General features: G+C 34.5%; 1 protein-coding gene across 1 annotated transcript in view; it reads left to right on the forward strand.

Annotated features, from left to right (window-relative positions):
* Positions 1-18,863, forward strand: part of CCDC178 (coiled-coil domain containing 178) — a 528,736-nt gene that overhangs the window by 219,289 nt on the left and 290,584 nt on the right. Inside the window, exons 20-21 of the mRNA XM_017873932.1 lie at positions 3,544-3,689; positions 7,186-7,345. Coding sequence (XP_017729421.1) covers positions 3,544-3,689; positions 7,186-7,345 — 306 coding nt within the window. The remainder of the gene's footprint in view (positions 1-3,543; positions 3,690-7,185; positions 7,346-18,863) is intronic.

Genomic DNA, 18,863 nt, shown 5'->3' on the forward strand with positions numbered 1-18,863 from the left:
TGTGTGTGTGTGTGTGTGTGTGTGTGTGTGTGTGTGTGTGTATCCTATTAGCTCTATCTCTATAAGAGAACCCTGACTAATACAGATTTTGGTACCAGGAGTGGTTCTAGAGGAACAGAATATTAAGGATGGAGTTTTTTCATTGGTTTTGGGGTTTCTGGAGTTGGCTGCTTAATATGATTAGACTCCAAAATGCTAAGGACTCTACTTCTAATAGTATGGAGAACACTGATAGTCCTTGGCAAGAACTGTTTAGATAGTTATGCCAAATAAATACATTTGACACTCCTAGTTCACCACTCATGAGAGGCAAGGAGTTTAGTGACTCTATATATAATAACTTTGACAATATGTGTAGAACCAAGGAACATAATGAAGCTGCTTGATTGCTCCTAAGTTCAGTAGACAAAGTGATGAAAGAAAATGGTGAACTCAGGGATTCTCTCTCCTGGCTTCAGAAGCAGGTATTAAGCCTCAAATCTTCTAAGATTGCCCTGAGTGAGAGTCTTATCTCCTGTAGGCAAAGAGCTGAAACGGTGGAAAAACAGACACAAGCTCTTATCATGTGAGTGGCTGACCTGCAACCAAAGGTGCATGCATCGCCTCTCCAGGTGTCTACTGTTAAAGTGAGGGCATCAATTGGAAAAGAATGGAACCCAGAGACTTGGAATGGGGATGTGTGGGAGGACCCTGATGAAGTTGGGGACACTGAGTTTGTAAATTCTGATGAATCTTTTTTTGCCAGAAGGAACAGCTTCCCCATCCCTAGTAGTGGCAACATCCCCTCCCCGTCCCATGCTGCCATCAGCCTTTCCACCTTTGTCTGAGCATGAGATAAACCCTGTGCTGCTTGAGGCAACAGTGATAGCCTCCCCAGAGGCAGTTGCTAGGCAAAATAATGTTGATTCTCCTCAGGAGCCACCCCCAAAACCCCGTTTGCTTCTAGACCTATAACTAAAGTCCCAGTGAGCCCCAGAGGTGAGGTTGAGAGTGTGACCCATGAGGAGGTGCACTACACTAGAAAAGAACTATTTGAGTTCTCTAATTTATATACACAGCAATCTCGAGAGCAGACGTGTAAATGGATATTAAGGGCATGGGATAATGGTGGAAGGAACACAGAGTTGGATCAGGCTGAATTTATTGAATTGGGCCCACTAAGTAGGGGCTCTGCATTCAACATTGCAGCTTGGGGAGTTAAAAAAAGGTTCTAATCATTTATTTGCTTGGTTGGCTGTAATATGGCTTAAAAGATATCCCACTGTGAGCAAGCTGGAAATGTCTGATCTCCTTGGTTTAATGTACAGGAAAGGATACAAAGGTTTAGGGATATTGGGATAGTGGAGTGGATTAGTCACTTTAGACCTACTCATCCCAGTTAGGAGTGTTCAGAAAATATACCTTTGACCAGTGCCTTGCAAAATAGATTTGTGAAGGCAGTACCCGCATCTTTGAAGAGCCTTGTGATTGCTGTTCTCTGTATGTCAGATCTAACCATGGGAACTGTAGTCACTCAACTACAAAATTTTTTTTTTTATTACCGAATCACATTTTTTATTAATTTGCTTCTGTGCTAAGAAATAACTAAAATACAAATTACCACTTATTTATACATGATCAATAATGACAAACTATATAGCAAAATTTATGACATAGGCCAGTATAATATTTTGAGATTACCAATAAATGATTTTGATTTTTTTAAAAAATCTAAAAATATTTAACATATTTATTAAGGGCAAAGAATAAAAATGAAAATAGCCACAGAATTGATTAAAAGGGGTATAATTCTATACACAGTGAATTGAATACTACTTTGCATAGGAATTTGTTTTAAGATCTATATGAATTGTATCATTTATTTGTAAAATACAAATGGTGAAAACTGGATCAAAAGAAATAAAACACAAGAATAGATCAATGATTATAGAAGAAATTTAATTTGTCCAAACTCTACCAATGAAACCAAGAATCAGTCAAGATACTTTATGAATCTCTCTACAAATACCACTTACAGAGCATAAGAAAGCATGGAAATTTTCTAAAGTCATTCTATAATGAAACTAAAACCTTGCAATCATAACCAAAAATTAATAATGCGAGAAACAAATCCATTGGTGATCTTGCTTATGAGCATAGATGACAAGATCATAAATATATTAGCTAAATAAATTTTACAGTGTGCTAAAAGATATGCAAAACTATACAAAACCAGATTCCTTTGAAGAAGAGAATCTTCAGCTAAGACGAAGAAATGAATGACGAAATCTGATCTAAATGTCAAGTTTAGGGATAGAGAGCATGCAGTACTCATGAGTGTCCATACTCATACCTGTCTGCTCTCTGTCTTTGGGTTTGCCCCCGCCAAATAACTTAATACTCCAATGGGCCTATCAACAAATCCTAGTTAGCTGTATTTCCACTACATTCTAGTATAAGGAGAAAAAAATCCTTTTATTTATCAGTAGAAAATTTTCAGAACTTCCAGAAAAGGAATGAAACAAAGCAGGAAGTATGTGAAAATTCAAATGCAGTACCCAACGTTCAAAATCTTAGACAAACAGTAAGGTTTTATAGGAAAATAAATATAAAATATTAGTTGTTATTCTTGAAATCTATGAGTGAAGAAAGTATTTGGAAGCATATGGGGAAAACAGAAGATAGTGGAGGCAGAAGGAGCCATTGAGATCCATAGAATCAGTTGGGAGAGTAACACTAATTCGCAGCCATGCTGAATGTGGGGAACAATTCAATAACAGTCAATCAGTGAGTCACTAAGTTCCATTTGAACACCAACAGTCATAAAGGGATGACACAAAAATAGAGGGACAATCAAATGTTCATTCTGGAATTGCACAGGACTACCATGGAAAACTGTGCTGGTAGTGAATATTGGCTTCTTTTGCTGGAAAGATCAGAACAATATATATCCTTGTCTGCCTGCCAGTGGACTTTGTACATGTTTGAAAACCAGTGACCACATGTTTGCATCTTGAAATGACATGCTTATAAAGCGTGCATTTAGGTGTGTGTTTGGAAAGGGGAGCAAGTTTGTGTAGGGCAGAGAGAATAAACATTTTTATTTTTTAGAAAATTAATCAGATATAACAGTGGAGAATATAAACCTCAGTTGGTTTTTAGAGACAGAGTCTCACTCTGTCACCTGGGCTGGAGTGCAGTGGAGCAATCATGGTTCATTGCATCCTAGACCTCCTATACTCAAGTGATCCTCCCATCTCAGCCTCCCAAGTTGCTGGGACTACAGGTGTGAAACACCACACCTGGCTATTTAAAACAATTTTGGGTAGAGACCAGGTGCTGGCTTTGTTGTCCAGGTTGGTCTTGAACTCCTGGCTGTAAGTGAACTCCTGGCTCCTCCTGCTTTGGCTTCCCAAAGTGCTGGGATTTCAAGAGTGAGCCATCAGGTGTGGCCCACTATTAACTTTTAATTGTTCACACAGCCAATGTAATTGTGTCCCTGAATAGCAGAGATTTGAAAATCCAAGTATTTAAAATAAAACACTCCTGTATTTTTTTTTTCAGAGTAAACGCTCAGCAATTTTTAAAAACTTAGAAACAACTAAAAGTAAGACAATGATTTTTTATGCAAAAATAAATGAATTGAATGAGGAATTAAAAGCAAAAGAAGAAGAAAAGAAAAGTTTTGATCAGATACTTGAAGTGTTAAAGTAAGTGCTTAAACTTTATCAAAATATGAAGTGTATTAAAAATATTAATAAAAGAAATAAGATGAAATTTCCATATTTAAAATGTATTCATAAAATGGTTCATATTTGTAATTATAACATAGTGTGGAATATGTGTGATATTTGATAATTTTAGTTTAAAAAGCATAATCATAAACTGCTTTCATTCATTATTGCTTCTCTGGGTTTGTTCTTATTTTAATAACTTGGAATGTTTCTCCCTTTCCAAGGAGGAGAACTTTTATTCTTTATAACATTAATAATATTCTTCATTACTTTCAGATGTATCAGTATTTATATGTCATGTTTAATAATTTATGGTTTTTCACCCAAATGTTTTTGATTAATTTCAAGGTAAGAGTTCATGCAATGTATTCAAATTTATCATCTTCCAAAGTTTCTTATCAGTCACCTCATGAGTCAGGGATATAACTGGTCAGTGTTACTAAGGCCTTTGGCTTGGAGAATGATCATGCTCTCAGGCTCATTGGGTATCCATAGACCCTAACCTATTACTTATTTACTCTTCCTTTACTCATTTTGCTTCTCACTTCCTATCTTGTAAAACATTGAGAACTGGACTTGGAGGGGTATTAGAGGAACATGCATTGGCCACATTTAGGGACAACGGTCTGCTTTAAATAAAGAAGGCTACTACAAGCATTAGCAAAATCATAATGCTTGAGGGACAAAGTGTCAGAAAAAGTCTATGCCCAGCCTGTTGCCTTGCATTTTAATGGAGTCACGTCAATGTCCCCATCAAGCATTTGTTTAGCTATTATCATAGGGTAAAACTTATTTTCAACATGATAATTCAGCTTTATCTGAAAAAGACTACTCATATTAACTATCTTATGTGAAAAGCAGGAAAACATATCATTTACTTTTAAAGATATTTATCCACCTTGTTTAACACCTGTCAGACTATCTTGGGACTCAAAGATACAAATATAAATGTATATAACTTACATTAAACTTATAAAGATCTAATTCAGGAGCTGATGAAAATCTTTTCTTCTGGCTTCCTCCCATTTCAATCCTAACTTCTTCTGAAGCTGGATCATATGGCCTTTCGGACAAGAGTGGTTTCCATGTCCCAGTGAATCAGTTCTCTCTAAACTTGACAAAACCCTGCCTTCCAACAAGAAAAGGAGAAAAAGAATTAGCCAATACTGTGGAATTACTTATACAACTATTAATTAGCAGTGATGATATGTAATGTCAAATAATATTTAAAGGTACCATTGAACTACTTGCTATTGTGCCAGGTATGTCCTGGACAATATGTGTGCCTAATCGCATCCAGTTCTTACAGCAAATGGTTAAATTGTATCATTTCCAACGAATGCTGAGAAATAGAGGCTCAGGGAACCTAAGATCACACTCTTAAGTAGTGGTAGAGCTAGCTTCAGCTTAGCTCCAACCTGTTCCAAATGTGTGCCCTTTCAACTAACCCCCTAAGATGGGATTACAAAGGAAGATCAGCTGTTCTATGAATAATCTACTGATATTTTCAATAATTTCCCATAACAAGTTACTTATTATTTATTGAGAACTCATAGTGGGCATACTGCCAGGCCCCAATAAGGACAAATAAATGGCAAGTGGAAAAGTGTATCTTCAAGTGTCTGAAGATCTTTGCAGGGAGACAAACCTCACATATATAAGACAATTAAAATATGTTGTTAAAAATAATGGCAATCAAAGCCATCCTTGACCCTCACTTAATTTTTATAATTGCTTCTTAACTAGAAAGTGGAAATTTAAAATCCAGACCCATAAGACTTCAAAGTCTACTTGTTTTATCACCGTGAGAAAGGAAACATTATTTTATTGCATAGATATGCACGTATATAGTGTATATAAATGTCTGTGTAGATATAATTAATAAAATGCTATAATTAATATAATTCAATATCAAAACAGTATAGAAAACAAAGTACATGTAGTCAAGATATATCAATGTTTTTTGGGAGCAACTATGAACATTTTATCGTTTTGGTCACACTAGCTCCTTCCTGTGTGAATTTCATTGGTTCTCAGTGCTCCAAGATGTCAATATCATTGGCTACTGATCAGACATCACTTAATAATTTAGAATGTTATTGGTATGAATGATGTAAGTGAAATACCAGGGCAAGGCAGATGAAAGGGGAGAAGAACCTTATTTCCTGTAGAAGAAGAGGCTCACATCCACTAAGTGTAAACAAGGTGATATGTTTTCAAATTTGCTGATAGCAGCTATAGTGAAGAGAGGGAAAAAATGAATACTTAATGTTGAACTGCTAAATCAGAAAAAGGCAGGACTAGATTTGAATTCTGGTTCTGTCATTTACCAACTAGTTGAGCTTACACAAGCTAATTAATTATCCAAGTTTAGGTTCTTCAACTCTAGATGGCTGTCTCATTATTATTCCATAGACTGGTTTTTGTTGTATTAAATGGGATATTATTTAAAAGCAGAGATATTAGTTTAGCCCTTCCCAAAATATTAGTCTTGCTGCCTTTATAGTTAACTGTGCAAGTGATTAAATTTTCTATATCAGTAGACTTGTTAACTAATGTGAATAGAATAAGACTGTGCTGAGCTTTTTCAGATACCTTATTCTGGACACTGAGTTGCTGCTCAACTTTGGCAAGCAAGTTATTGTTACCAGTATTGTTTTAACCACGTTTTGATACTTTTCTACTAGTATTGTTCCTTACATAACTACTGAGTTCACCATAAAAGTTATTTTACCTTTGCATTAGGATGTGTTTAATTGCAAATGATAAAATACAGACATGTACACAGATGCGTACATACACACACCTATTCATGTACCAGCTTAAACAATACAAAATGTATCTTCTTATTTAACAGGAAGCATAAAACAGTAAAGATGCATCATCTTACATAGCACCAGCTTAAACAATAAAAAAAGGTGTCATCTTATATAATTGTTAGAGCAAGCTGCAGTGTTGGTTGATTCAACAGTTCAACACTGGGCACTCATTTTTTTCTCTCTCCACTATGGCTGTTGGCAGCAACTTTGAAAGCATGATGTGTAAGTCACATTTATTGGATATGAGCTCTTCTACATGGAATTAAGTGCTTCTCACTCATTTCCTCGAGCTATCTTAATATATCTTCTCACCCCTGGACAATGGGTCATATGCTGGTTGGACTAATCAGAATATATCTCTAGAGTTACATGCTGCTTGGAGGAGGGGTTTTCTTGAAATGCTTAGAGAACAGGAGCATGCTGGACAGGCAACCAAGAGAATCCACTGTTTTTCCATAGATTTTCTTCTACCTGGCTGATTTAGATGTAGCCCTATAGAAGTAGGCCTTGGGAAAACCAGGGAATTTTCCAAGGCCTGTCAGCTCAAGGCTCTTCAAGATTTTTCATTTGGGTCCTTTTAAAATGTCTCATAAATGCATTTTGAAAAATAAAATGTGAATTGATTAGTGGCACATGGAATTCTTTATTCATAGGAACAAATTTGTAACTATGAGATTTAAAAGGGAACATGCACAAGCTGTGTTCGATCATTATATGCAAGAGAAAAAAGACTGTGAAGAGAGAATCTTTGAGGAAGATCAGAGATTTAGAGTGCTTCTTGCTGTGAGACAAAAAACTCTTCGAGATACCCAAGTGAGTATTATTTTTGAATGTTTCAGAATGAAAGAAATATAATGATAGTCAAATTAGCAGATAGTTTGAGACAATTTTTATCCTGAAGTAGCAGGGTGTTGAGATTTTAAAACTAAATTTGTTAGCATAATAAACCTGAAAGTTTTCATTGTTTCTTCTAAGTAATTATGATATATTCAGAGAGCATATTGTACTTTTCAATGCATATTATGTGTACTCTCATTTATTATCATACTTTATTTTATTTTGAAGTCTATTAATATAAAAATGTAGGCTATATTTATTCCAGAGTCCTTCTGTGCTTTTAATGAAAGACCTGAGAATGAGAACGGTTGTCATTTGTTTCTGAATAAATATACTTTGAATGTTTACCAACCGCTTTTTTGAGGAAGGAAAATACATCACACTCATCTGCTGCAGAAAAATTTTGCATAATATTCTAATGGACCTATAAATTTACTTGTTTGAAACAAGGAAATTGTATTAAAATTTCTTTTAAGCCTGAATTTTTATTAATCAAATTATATAAAGCTATACCTATAAAATGTTTGCATTCAGTTAAATGATTCCTATCCCATTTTAAATTTTGCGATAGTTTTTGTTACATTTAATTGTAATGAATTAGTACCATATTTAAAATACATTTAAAATATTACTCATTTTTGGAAGATACAATGGGACATCTTTTCTAAAAAGCAAAACAATTTTCTGTACTATTTTAAAACTTTTCTGTGAAAGTTTTCAAAGTATATGTAATGTCAATNTACAATGGGACATCTTTTCTAAAAGCAAAACAATTTTCTGTACTATTTTAAAACTTTTCTGTGAAAGTTTTCAAAGTATATGTAATGTCAATATGAACTATTTTTGATCCTCTTATTTATATATTCAAATATGATATTTATATATTCAATTATTATATCAATATTTCAGTTACTTTCCCTACTTTTTACATATCCAAAGACGTGTGAGAACATTTTTTTAAAGATTATTTGGAACAAATGTACATTGAATGAACAAGTATGTGGGTGAAAGAACGTACCTTCTTTAGTTCTATTGGTGTGGTTTGTCTATAAGAAAATTATTAAGAAGAGAATAATACTTTATTAATAACAATGCTAAGTAACATTCTTCTATTTTAAATGTGGCCATTACATTTTTAAAAAGGGGTTTCTTGACCTAAAAATATGAAAATAATTGGTGCCATCTAGTGGCAATATGTGATACTTCTTCTTAGAGCAGTTGCTGAAACCCATGGCTGAGTTTCAGATGTGTGAGCTACGAATGGATTGGCGGAAGCTTAGACCCTAATGCACCTCTCAAAACAAGAAGGCTTAAGTTATTTACCGACTTAAGCATTCTTCCCCGACCCATATTTTATTAGAGCAGTAGAATTAGTTATTTGAATTCAACCACATTTTCCAGTCGCAGTGGTGCTGAGAACACAGTGGGGTCTCAATGATCATTTATCGACCGGCATTCCAGCACTATAATGGAACAATAATAATTAGTGAAATGGCAAAAGATGGTCAGCAGGAGAAAGATGAATAAAACATCCTCTATAACCAGCCTCTAAATCACTGAGATTTGCATTTCTTTTCATCAAAAAGCCTGTCCCTACCTTTCTACTCCCAATTGTACCCACCCCCAGCCACTTGGAAGCATTATATGGTCTCATGATTTTTTCTGGGCACTGATCTCTATCTGAACTTGTTTTGGTAATTCTTTTATACCTGTTTTTTGTCTGCCTATCTCCTGTCATAATAATGTCTTCTCTAAGGGGAGAGAATTTTCTTTTATATACTTCTCTGTATCCTAAAAGGTCAGTACTATGTCTGGCCAGAAGTACCCAATAAATGTGCATTGAATGAATAAATAAATAAATAGAGAATGGATGCTTTTTTGGATAATTTTGCTGTCCACATGCTTGATCGCAGCAAGAAGCAGGAGCATTTCAGAAACACTCTTCAAACTCCACCAGCCTGATACTCCTGATACTTTACCAAACTCATCCTGGATGCAAAAGCTGAATCAATCTCTCGCTCTGTGCCTCTCTCTCTCTCTCTCTCTCTCTCTCTCTCTCTCTCTCTCTCTCTATGTCTGTCTCATTCTCTTCCTTTTCCTGATACTTCCCACTCTAGTGAAAATGGTTCAGTCATCTTTTGCTTTCTAGCACTTAAGGATTCTGTTAACTATGTCAACAGTGCTTGCCAGATAACCTTAAATTTATATGAAGTTGTCTCTTATCAGTTTCTTGGATAGCTCTTTGTTGTGCATTCACTTTATGTGACCAGAATCATAGAGTTTGAAGATGCAGAGTTTAGAGACTGATGTGCCTTATCATTAATGATGATATTTATTTATGATTATGATCAGTTATTGAGTGTTAAATAATGAAAAGACCATGTGATTTCTCATAGAAACCTGATCTCATCCCTGTTTAGGAAGTGGTAAGGGTGCAAATGTGTATGTAATGTAAAGGATCCCTGCAAAGAAAAGAGTCTCATTAAAGACATTGTTATAAATGTAATGTTGCTAATCTGAGGTGTCCCTTTTGGGCAAAAGAATTGATCACAATTATGGATCATCTGTAGGGATGGTTTAATAAAATACTTCACAAAAGCCACAAGAGTTATGAGAAAACACACAATAGAATTAGAAATACAAATGAGAATATGTATTTCTATTTGAGAAAACACACAATAGAATTAGAAATACAAATGCAGCATATGAGAAAACACACAATAGAATTAGAAATACAAACAGCTAATAAAAACAAGAAAATACACACAAACTTCAGATAACATACAGACAGCATGGTTCTGGAGTTAAATTTGATCTCTCTTCAGTAGGCAATTCCATATCAGATATCCTTAAATGGTAGATTTTTTAATAATGTCATGGCATTTTTACTAACTGCCTATAATTTACAAATGCCATTGCTTAAGATTAAATTTTCAGTGTACCATATTCATCAGAGGACTATAGTTCTAGCTCGTGATGTTTGTCCTTGCTTTTGGAAAGGTCTATACAAAATTGTAGGTTACATATGATATAATTTGTTATGAGTTGTCCTTAGAAGACCTGCTGCATCACCTATGTCATTTCCTTTCTCTGTGTGTTCTTTCCTTAGATTTGCTCTGCCCTCTATAATTTAGCTTATGAGAGAAGTACAGTGAACTACACTGGGAAGAACAATTTCCAGATTGAGTTCTAGTAGAGACAATGTCCCATTCCTTGTAGAGTTAATTGCTTTTTATTCTGCTTCATATTTTCTACTCTCAGGAAATACCTCTTCCTCTGGCTATAGCAGTCCCAAATTTGGATATTAAATTAGTTTTTATCCGTTTATGGAAAAGTTTTAGCTTAATACACTGTTTCATTTGACCACCAAGTACTGCAATAGTAAGCATTTCAAACAAATTTAATCTCTGAGATATTCTAAAGATTATTACAATTTGTATATTATTCTCCTATTGGTCACTCATCATTTCTGCATTCTCACAACTATTTCATGAGTATTACTGTATTCAAGGCACTCAATGTTGAATGACCAAAACCCTACACTCCATTTTCAAGACACATCAGCCGGAAGACGGAAGATGTAAAAAACAGACTTGCATATAGTGGTCACACTCAAATTATAAATACGATGACCACATCCAAATTACAAACAGTAAATTGTGGCCTTATCCACTGTTCTAAAAAATTAGAGATTACTTTGAGTAAAAAACATGACATATTCTGTGGTCTCAATTGTGGGAAATGAATGTGTGATAAATCTGGAAACATTTAGGGAAGCTGACCAATGGATTTCCCAGGCAAGAGTAATTTGCCTTAATGACAACCTTCCTGTCGCAAAGACTGTTTTACTGTAACATGATATTTTTTTAAGTTAGGAACATGCTTTTCATAATTAATATTTCTTTTAAAAGTACTTCTGATAGGATTGAGTGTCAATTAATCACACATAATTATATAAATTAGGCTTAACGTATTCCTTTTAAAAAGTAACTTGTTAAAATCTATCGTTGTTTGAGGAATGAACCTTTTAATTTGAAGATTGGCCGCAAGAGTGGTAATTTTGTATCAGTGATTACCTCATGTTTTTGGACAGATCTGGTGCTTCAGTCATCACAAAAACTTAACAGGAGAGAGTAGCACTAGAATATAGAGGAGGGATGGGGCATGGATACGGGTGATTCCTAAATATAAATTTAATAGATTTTGAGTGTTTCCTTAGAAACAAGGAAGAAGCTTCTCTTATTTATGAATCTCTTTCTAGCATCATGTCACTCCTTGTGGATATGTGGCAGAATTACTGCTAATACTATATTAAAGCAATATCTATCTAAAATTTCAATAGATTTTTTTATTTTCTGCATTGACAACTACCATTTTTAGCTTTTCTTTTTTTAACTACCTAGAGGCATCTATTGCAATTATTTGGCTGTAGTTCATTTCAATTTTCTAAAATTAGTATTTTCTTATATAGTTGTGCTAATACCCAATGAACACAGTTTAGATACTATATTTTTCTCAGGGAACATTCATTTTCCATTGGGAGTGGAAAATGAATGTTCCCTAAGAATATCATATCACTTTTGCAATGCCTTACCCCACTGTGGAGTAAAAGCAAAAATACGTGATTTTTTTCTTTTGATCAGCTAAAATAATTATGTTTTCAAATATCAAATTGCATCTTTAAATATACCTTAATTGGCTATGGTTTATTAAATTTTTAATACATTACTAGATTTAATTTACAGACATTTAATTTAGAATATCTATTGGTCTATAATTCTATTTTGTACTTTTTTAAAGATATTGGTACGGAGATTTAATACCATTTTAAAAATGAAATAGGAAGGTTTATTTAGTTCTTTTTCTATGTTAAATTGCATGGGGCATTTCAGTTCCTTAAAGGTTTGATATATTCTCTCATGATACCATCAAGATATGTGAAGGGTCTGAGATTTTACCCTGGCAAGTTAACCGGTTAGCCTGCCATAGTTTCACAGATGCTAGCAGAAGAAGACATCAAACTCCAGCCTGAGAGACAAAGAACTTTATTACTACACAACAGGCAACATGAACTGTTTCCTTTGGCTCCAAGACTCCAGGGGTGATATGAAAGTGGTCCATGTAGATGCTACATATATCAGGGGTTTTTATCACAGCTGACAAATTCTGAATGTAGGAATCCCCCAATTTTATCAGGTGGCTTCTAGCAAACTTACTCAACTTTTGCCTTGGAGGAAGACATTACCTTTGCTATACAAACATGATTGAAAAGGGAGTCCGAGATAGAAGCTGTTACAAGAAGTGTGTGGTGAATTCATGGTGAACTGCTCCTAACATATTATTGGAGCTTGGCTCTTTTCTGAAGAAAAACTTTAACAATATATTCTTTTTCTTTTCATTTTCAGTGATCAATGTTTGCTAATTCCTTTTGAGTCAATGTTGAAAAGCTGTATTTTTCTAGAAAAAAATTATTTTAACAAGATTTATAATTAATTATCATTGAGGTATATGAAATACAGTTTTTTAATTTCTTCCACTTATGTAGTCATACTTCTTTTCTTGTGCATACTCCTTTTTTTTTACTTGATCAGCCTTGATAAATTTTACATTTTGTTTTCCATATACTCTGAATTCTTATTTATAAATATTCTTTTGCTTTTAATTAATTTTAGCTTTTTTCTTTATTATTTCCTTTGACTTTCATAAGTTATTCTTTCTTTAAAGCGACTTGAGTTGTCTACTTTGGTTCATTATTTCTCATTTAGCAATTAAAAACACATTTTTCAAATGATCAAGTATTCTCTGAATACAATTTAGGCAATTTAAATATATAGTGATCTCATTTAATGTTTTTAGGTGCACATTGACCCAATTACAATTTAGGGAATTTAGCTGCCTCGAGGCCTTTTTCGGGGGTGGTGGAGGCAATTAATAAATAAGTAACTGACATAAATCATTATTTTAAAAACTTCCTTTTATCTCCCCAGGTTGAAAGCCGAAGGTGTCAGATGTTGTTTAAATTTATGTTAAACAGTCTGTTTAATTTGCGTGGCGGGGGTCCAGGTACTATGGGGCATGCCTGCAATTCCAACACTTTGGAAGGCCAAAGTGGGCAGATCACTTGAGTCCAGGAATTGGAGACCAGCCATGCAACTTAGCAAAAACCCATCACTACAAAAAGTACAAAAATTACCTGGGTGTGGTGACATGGGCCTGTAGTCCCAGCTACTTGGGAAGCTGAGGTAGGAGGATCACCTGAGCTTGGGAGGTTGAGGCTACAGTGAGCCGTGATTGTGCCACTGCATTTCAGCAGGAGTGTCAGAGTGAACACCTGTCTCAAATAAATAATTGGCATGGAGTCTCCAACTTTTGCTCCATAGACAATTTCTGAGCAAATAAATCAATGAAATAATTAGTTTAATCTGGTTAACTAAAAATTCCACATATTGGAAGTTCTTATATTACAGTCTACTTGATCTGTCATAGACTATTTGTGGTGTATTGAATTGCCTACTTGATTTATTTCTATGGGCTCTGCTTTATATATTTGTAGGTGTTATTACTCAGTGACTATAATAGGCTATAATTATTAAATGATCATTTGGACTGTAATTTTTTTATAAAATGGCAGCTTTCTTTTATATTATTTTAAAGTTAATACCATTAACTCCCACTTTTCTGTGTATTACAGTACTTTAATTTTGCATTCTATTATTGACTACTCTGACTTACTTTTTAGATGTGCCTTCTGTAAGCTTTATGTAATAATATTTAGAGTGATTTTGCTTTTTCAACCCATTCTTATTTAGTGATTCGATTCATTTGTACGATAGCTTTATTGGTTCTTGCTTCTATCATTTTATTATTTTCTGTGATACCTTTCTGCTTTTGTCATTATTACTATTTTTTGGTATGTATACTATTGTTTAATTTTATTGCTGTTAATAATAGAAAATGGAGACATTCTACTTTTAGTTATATTATTGCTTCAAATAATTAAAGGTATTCTTAAATCTATTTTGTATTAATTGTCAAAGTCACAAATCAAAAACTTTTACTTACTCCAACAATACAAACAATTTGGCCTCTTTTCTTCTGTTATCCTTTCTCCCTCCTTGCTTCCTGGTCATAATTAATTGTGCTAAGAATTTTGACTTTCCAATCATTAACGTGCCGTTATTGTTTTTACCATGTAAATTGGCACTTTCAGAAAGTGTCTAGTCTTTTACATTTAATTTTGTAACCATATCTTCAATAATTATTTTTATCATATTCTACATAGTAAATGGATTTTCATATTTGTTAAGAATTATTTTAACTATGACCTCTCCCACTTTAGTGATTTTAATATCAATACATCTCTTAGTTGATCAAGCCACATATTTTGGGATTTCTTTCCATTAGACAATTGAGTTTATACATTTTCCAAGTTGTCGTTATTCATTAACAAGAAATGGTGGTATATAAATTTTTTAATGTCACAATTTCAGTCGTTAACTGTAAAAGAGAATAATTACAAGATGTGCCTTCTAGACTTCTAGAGAGAAACATGTTAACATGAGCACTTAAAAGACTTTTTGGTACAAAATAGGTGCACATCACATTAATAGTTTTATTTTGTCATTATTATTTCTTTCCAAAACTGCAGATTTTGCTAATTTATTGGTATTTAGTTTGCTTGAGAGCAAACCTGAAGGTATTTTTTTATTGCCTTTAAAGATAACCTTTCATTCCTATTTTTGTTCACTTACAATATCAAAAAAGTTGCCTTTGTATATTTTAAATTAATAATTTTCATTTTGCTCAAATATGAAAGATTTAATCTTGAACTCAGGGTTTTAAGTTCGTGTATGGGAAACTTTTGTTCTATTTATGTCTTTCACTATTATTTACATCTATTTGCTTTGACTCTTTTAAAATTTGATACTACTATTCCTGGACTATATGTTGTTTTCTGTTTTCCATATAATTAAAAAGCTTTTGTTTTCCTTTGTCATGCTCAGGGAGATTTCTATTTGTGTCCTTCACATTAGTGTCCACTCTGAAGCCACTGGGATTTTGAGGTTATTTGTTCAAGCTGTTGGCTTTCCCTAACTCTTACATAGACCTCATTGGAAATCCTCATTGGATAGAGTCTTAAAAGAGCTATCATAATTAGTCTTATAGACATTTGAGAGAAGAACATTCCAGAGACAAACTATTCAGGTGGCAGCATGCTTATACGTTCAAGAAACAGTAAGGCCAGCAACTCATGTAGGGCAGAGGGAGCAATGAGGAGGATGATAGGTGAGGCTAGAGAGATAATGTGAACCATTAAGGAATCTGACATTTACTCTGAATGAAATGGGGAAATAGTTCAGGTTTTGAGGAGAGGAGTGATAAGTCCTGACTTTTGTTTGAAAAGATTGACTGAGGCGACTGGGTTAAGAATCACTGAGACCACTGGTTCAGAGAACCAGAGTGGAATAGAAGACCACTTAGGAAAATAATAACATCTTTATTTCCTACTTGTAAAGTTAGTAATAACAGTAATAATAACAAGATAATGAAGTCAATATATTACTACAATAATCAATGACTATGTAAATTATCTTGGCTTGTGAAAGAGTTACTAGGCATATCAAAAAAGCAGAGACAAGAAAGGCAAATGCAGTTATAATTTACTATATAAATTAAGATAAAGATAATACCTAATAAAAAAGAAAAATAATCTATGTGATAGGAAAGCAGACTTATAAACAAAGTTAAAAGGCAGATGACTCATTGGAAAAAGAAAAATAATTGCAAAATATATGACACCTAATATCTTTAATTTATTGAGTGCCTATAAATGAAAAAGCAATACAAAATATTCCAGAAACTATGAAAATTCAGTTCATAAGAGCAAATATGTTTATTAAATTGATAAATATTTCTGATAATCTCAAGACCTGAATTAACACAACAATGATATACCTTAATATAGGAAAAGAGGAAATTATGCTAATATCCAGAGTTATAATAGACGCATTGGAGATGTAAATTTGTCCATTCCTTCCAGATGGAAATTTTGCAATGTTTTCAAAACCTCCTAAAAGAACATATGCTATGATCTACTACTATTCAACATTAAAATATGTCCTATAAAATGATTAGAAAACTATACAAAATGGTTATTTAGGAATTTCCATCTAAGTTTGCTTTTATATTAGTAATGTGATACACGATATGAGATAAGGCTGAGAATACAGGTAAAGAGTATATTTTGAAGACCCAGTGAAAAGTTTACACTTAATTTGCAGGGGGAGACATGAAAACTTTTTATGGAGTGTAATGTGCTCAGAGATGAGCTGTATAGCAAGATCAATTAGAGAGCATCATATAGGATGAACTGAAATGAAATGTAAGCACAAGTTGCAGGTAAAAGTCACAAAAAAGTGATTTCGTCGTCAGAGAAGTGATGAGCCACTGACGGAACAGGAATGTGGATGTAGACTCCACAAAGCCCAATGCCAAATCATATGTCATGTGAGGAAAACACTAGAAGGTAAGAAGTGGTGCCATCCTGGCTGACTGGCAACAATTATGTTGGCATTATCAGTACAAAGAACTTTTGACGACTGGATTTTCTTAAAAGATTACCTGTTTTGAACATAGTAGATACTTTTTTTTTGAGACGGAGTCTCGCTCTATCGCCAGGCTGGAGTGCAGTGACGTGATCTTGGCTCACTGCACCCTCCGTCCCACCAGGCTCAAGCGATTCTTCTGCCTCAGCCTCCCGAGTAGCTGGGATTACAGGCAGGCACACCACTACGCCCAGCTAATTTTTGTATTTGTAGTAGAGACACGGTTTCACCATGTTGACTAGGACGGTCTCAATCTCTTGACCTCTTCATCCGCCTGCCTCGGCCTCCCAAATTGCTGGGATTACAGGCGTGAGCCACCACGCCCGGCCAGTAGAGACTATTTAAGTGGAAATATGTACCCAGTTATTCATGCAGAGGTAGAGTTTGGGATAAGGAGTAAGAATTGAGTATAAGATCTGGGAGTCAGCCACTGCGTTGATAGTTGAAACCAGGGGAACACACAAAAACCTTGAAATAAAGTAGAAAATATTTGAAGACAGAATCTGGGTATGTTACTCCATACAGTATGGTTTCTCAGTTCTTTTCTATTCAGTTTGGTAAATGGGTTGGGTGGGGGCTCTGCAACATTTCTCCTTTGTCACCGGGCTCTAAGTTAGGCTTTGCCAATAGGGGGCACTAGAGGGAGACTGGAAAATTTAAGGAGAAAAAAGAAACTTGTTCCTTACTGCTTGCTTCCTCTGTGGGCTTCCTTTAGCTTCCTGTCTGCCTGTGGTTCTTGTCAGCGTCTTCCTAGGGAGCAGCAGTTCCTTCCCACAGCTTCACCTTAACACAACTCGCGGCTTTTGCAACGCTTGCAGAACTGACTTTTTCACGTCCCACCTCAAAGACGTCAGAGCCGGCCAACTGGAGCCCCTCCTCTGAAGTCTGTGCTCCAGACTGGCAGAGCCTGTTCTTTTAACCCAGAAACATTAGCATCAGTCCAGAGGTTTGAGTTTCAGCTCCACAGGGGCTCAAAAATGCCAAACATTGCCGAAGTGTTGAGTTATATATTCTTAACTTTGCCACTAGGGAGAGCATCACTGATAAAAAGAGTGGTATCAGTACATTGGTGAGGGCAGAAGATCAAATATAATGATGAAAGGGGCAAGTGCATGGAAAGAAATTAGAGAGGGCAGCTTTGGAATACTGTTTAAAGGGCTTTAGTAATCAAGGAATTTAAATGTTTTATTTGTTTGCAACTTTTAAATACCGGAAATAAATATTTTTCAGCAAAAGGGAAAGAGACAGGATTGAGGGAGAGATTGTATTATATGTTGTGTGATGCAGGATTTGCTTAAATATTTGGTTTGCATTTCACTTGGTGAATGCTTTGAAGTAGAGAATAATACCTCACTCCTGTTAGCCTTCCAGGGTCTGTCACAATGTCTAGGACACAATCAATTATCAACATTTGCTAAATTGAAGTCCAAATGAAGTGATGCAACTCTTTAAATAAGTGAAAAAGTAAAATTTATATTTCAGTTTGCTTTGGCAAAGATAAACTATATTGATTTTTGTTCATTCATTCACCGATTTATTTATTCATTTTGAAGTAATGTGTTGTCAGAATCTGTGTGAGATTCTGAGTGTGTTACAAAGACAACACCTGCTTTTAATTAGCCTCCGTAAGCAATGGTAAAAAAAAAACACAAGCCAATTAAAATAAGGTGTAACAAGTACTTTTCTTGAATTAAGCAGAGAGTTCTCTAGAACCTGGGAAGAGGGGCTTGCAGGAAATCTCCAAAAAGCTTGCGAAGATGAATATTTCGGAACTAAATCTTGGAAAGTGGGAACAAGATAGCCAAGAAAAGAATACTTCAAGTCATGAAAACACTAGGAGGAAAGGCATACAAGTGTCAAAAATCAGCATGCATTTAGGGAACTGCAGG

Source organism: Rhinopithecus bieti, unplaced genomic scaffold (genome assembly GCF_001698545.2).
Source record: "Rhinopithecus bieti isolate Rb0 unplaced genomic scaffold, ASM169854v2 scaffold_5260, whole genome shotgun sequence".
NCBI classification, from domain to species: Eukaryota; Metazoa; Chordata; class Mammalia; order Primates; family Cercopithecidae; genus Rhinopithecus; species Rhinopithecus bieti.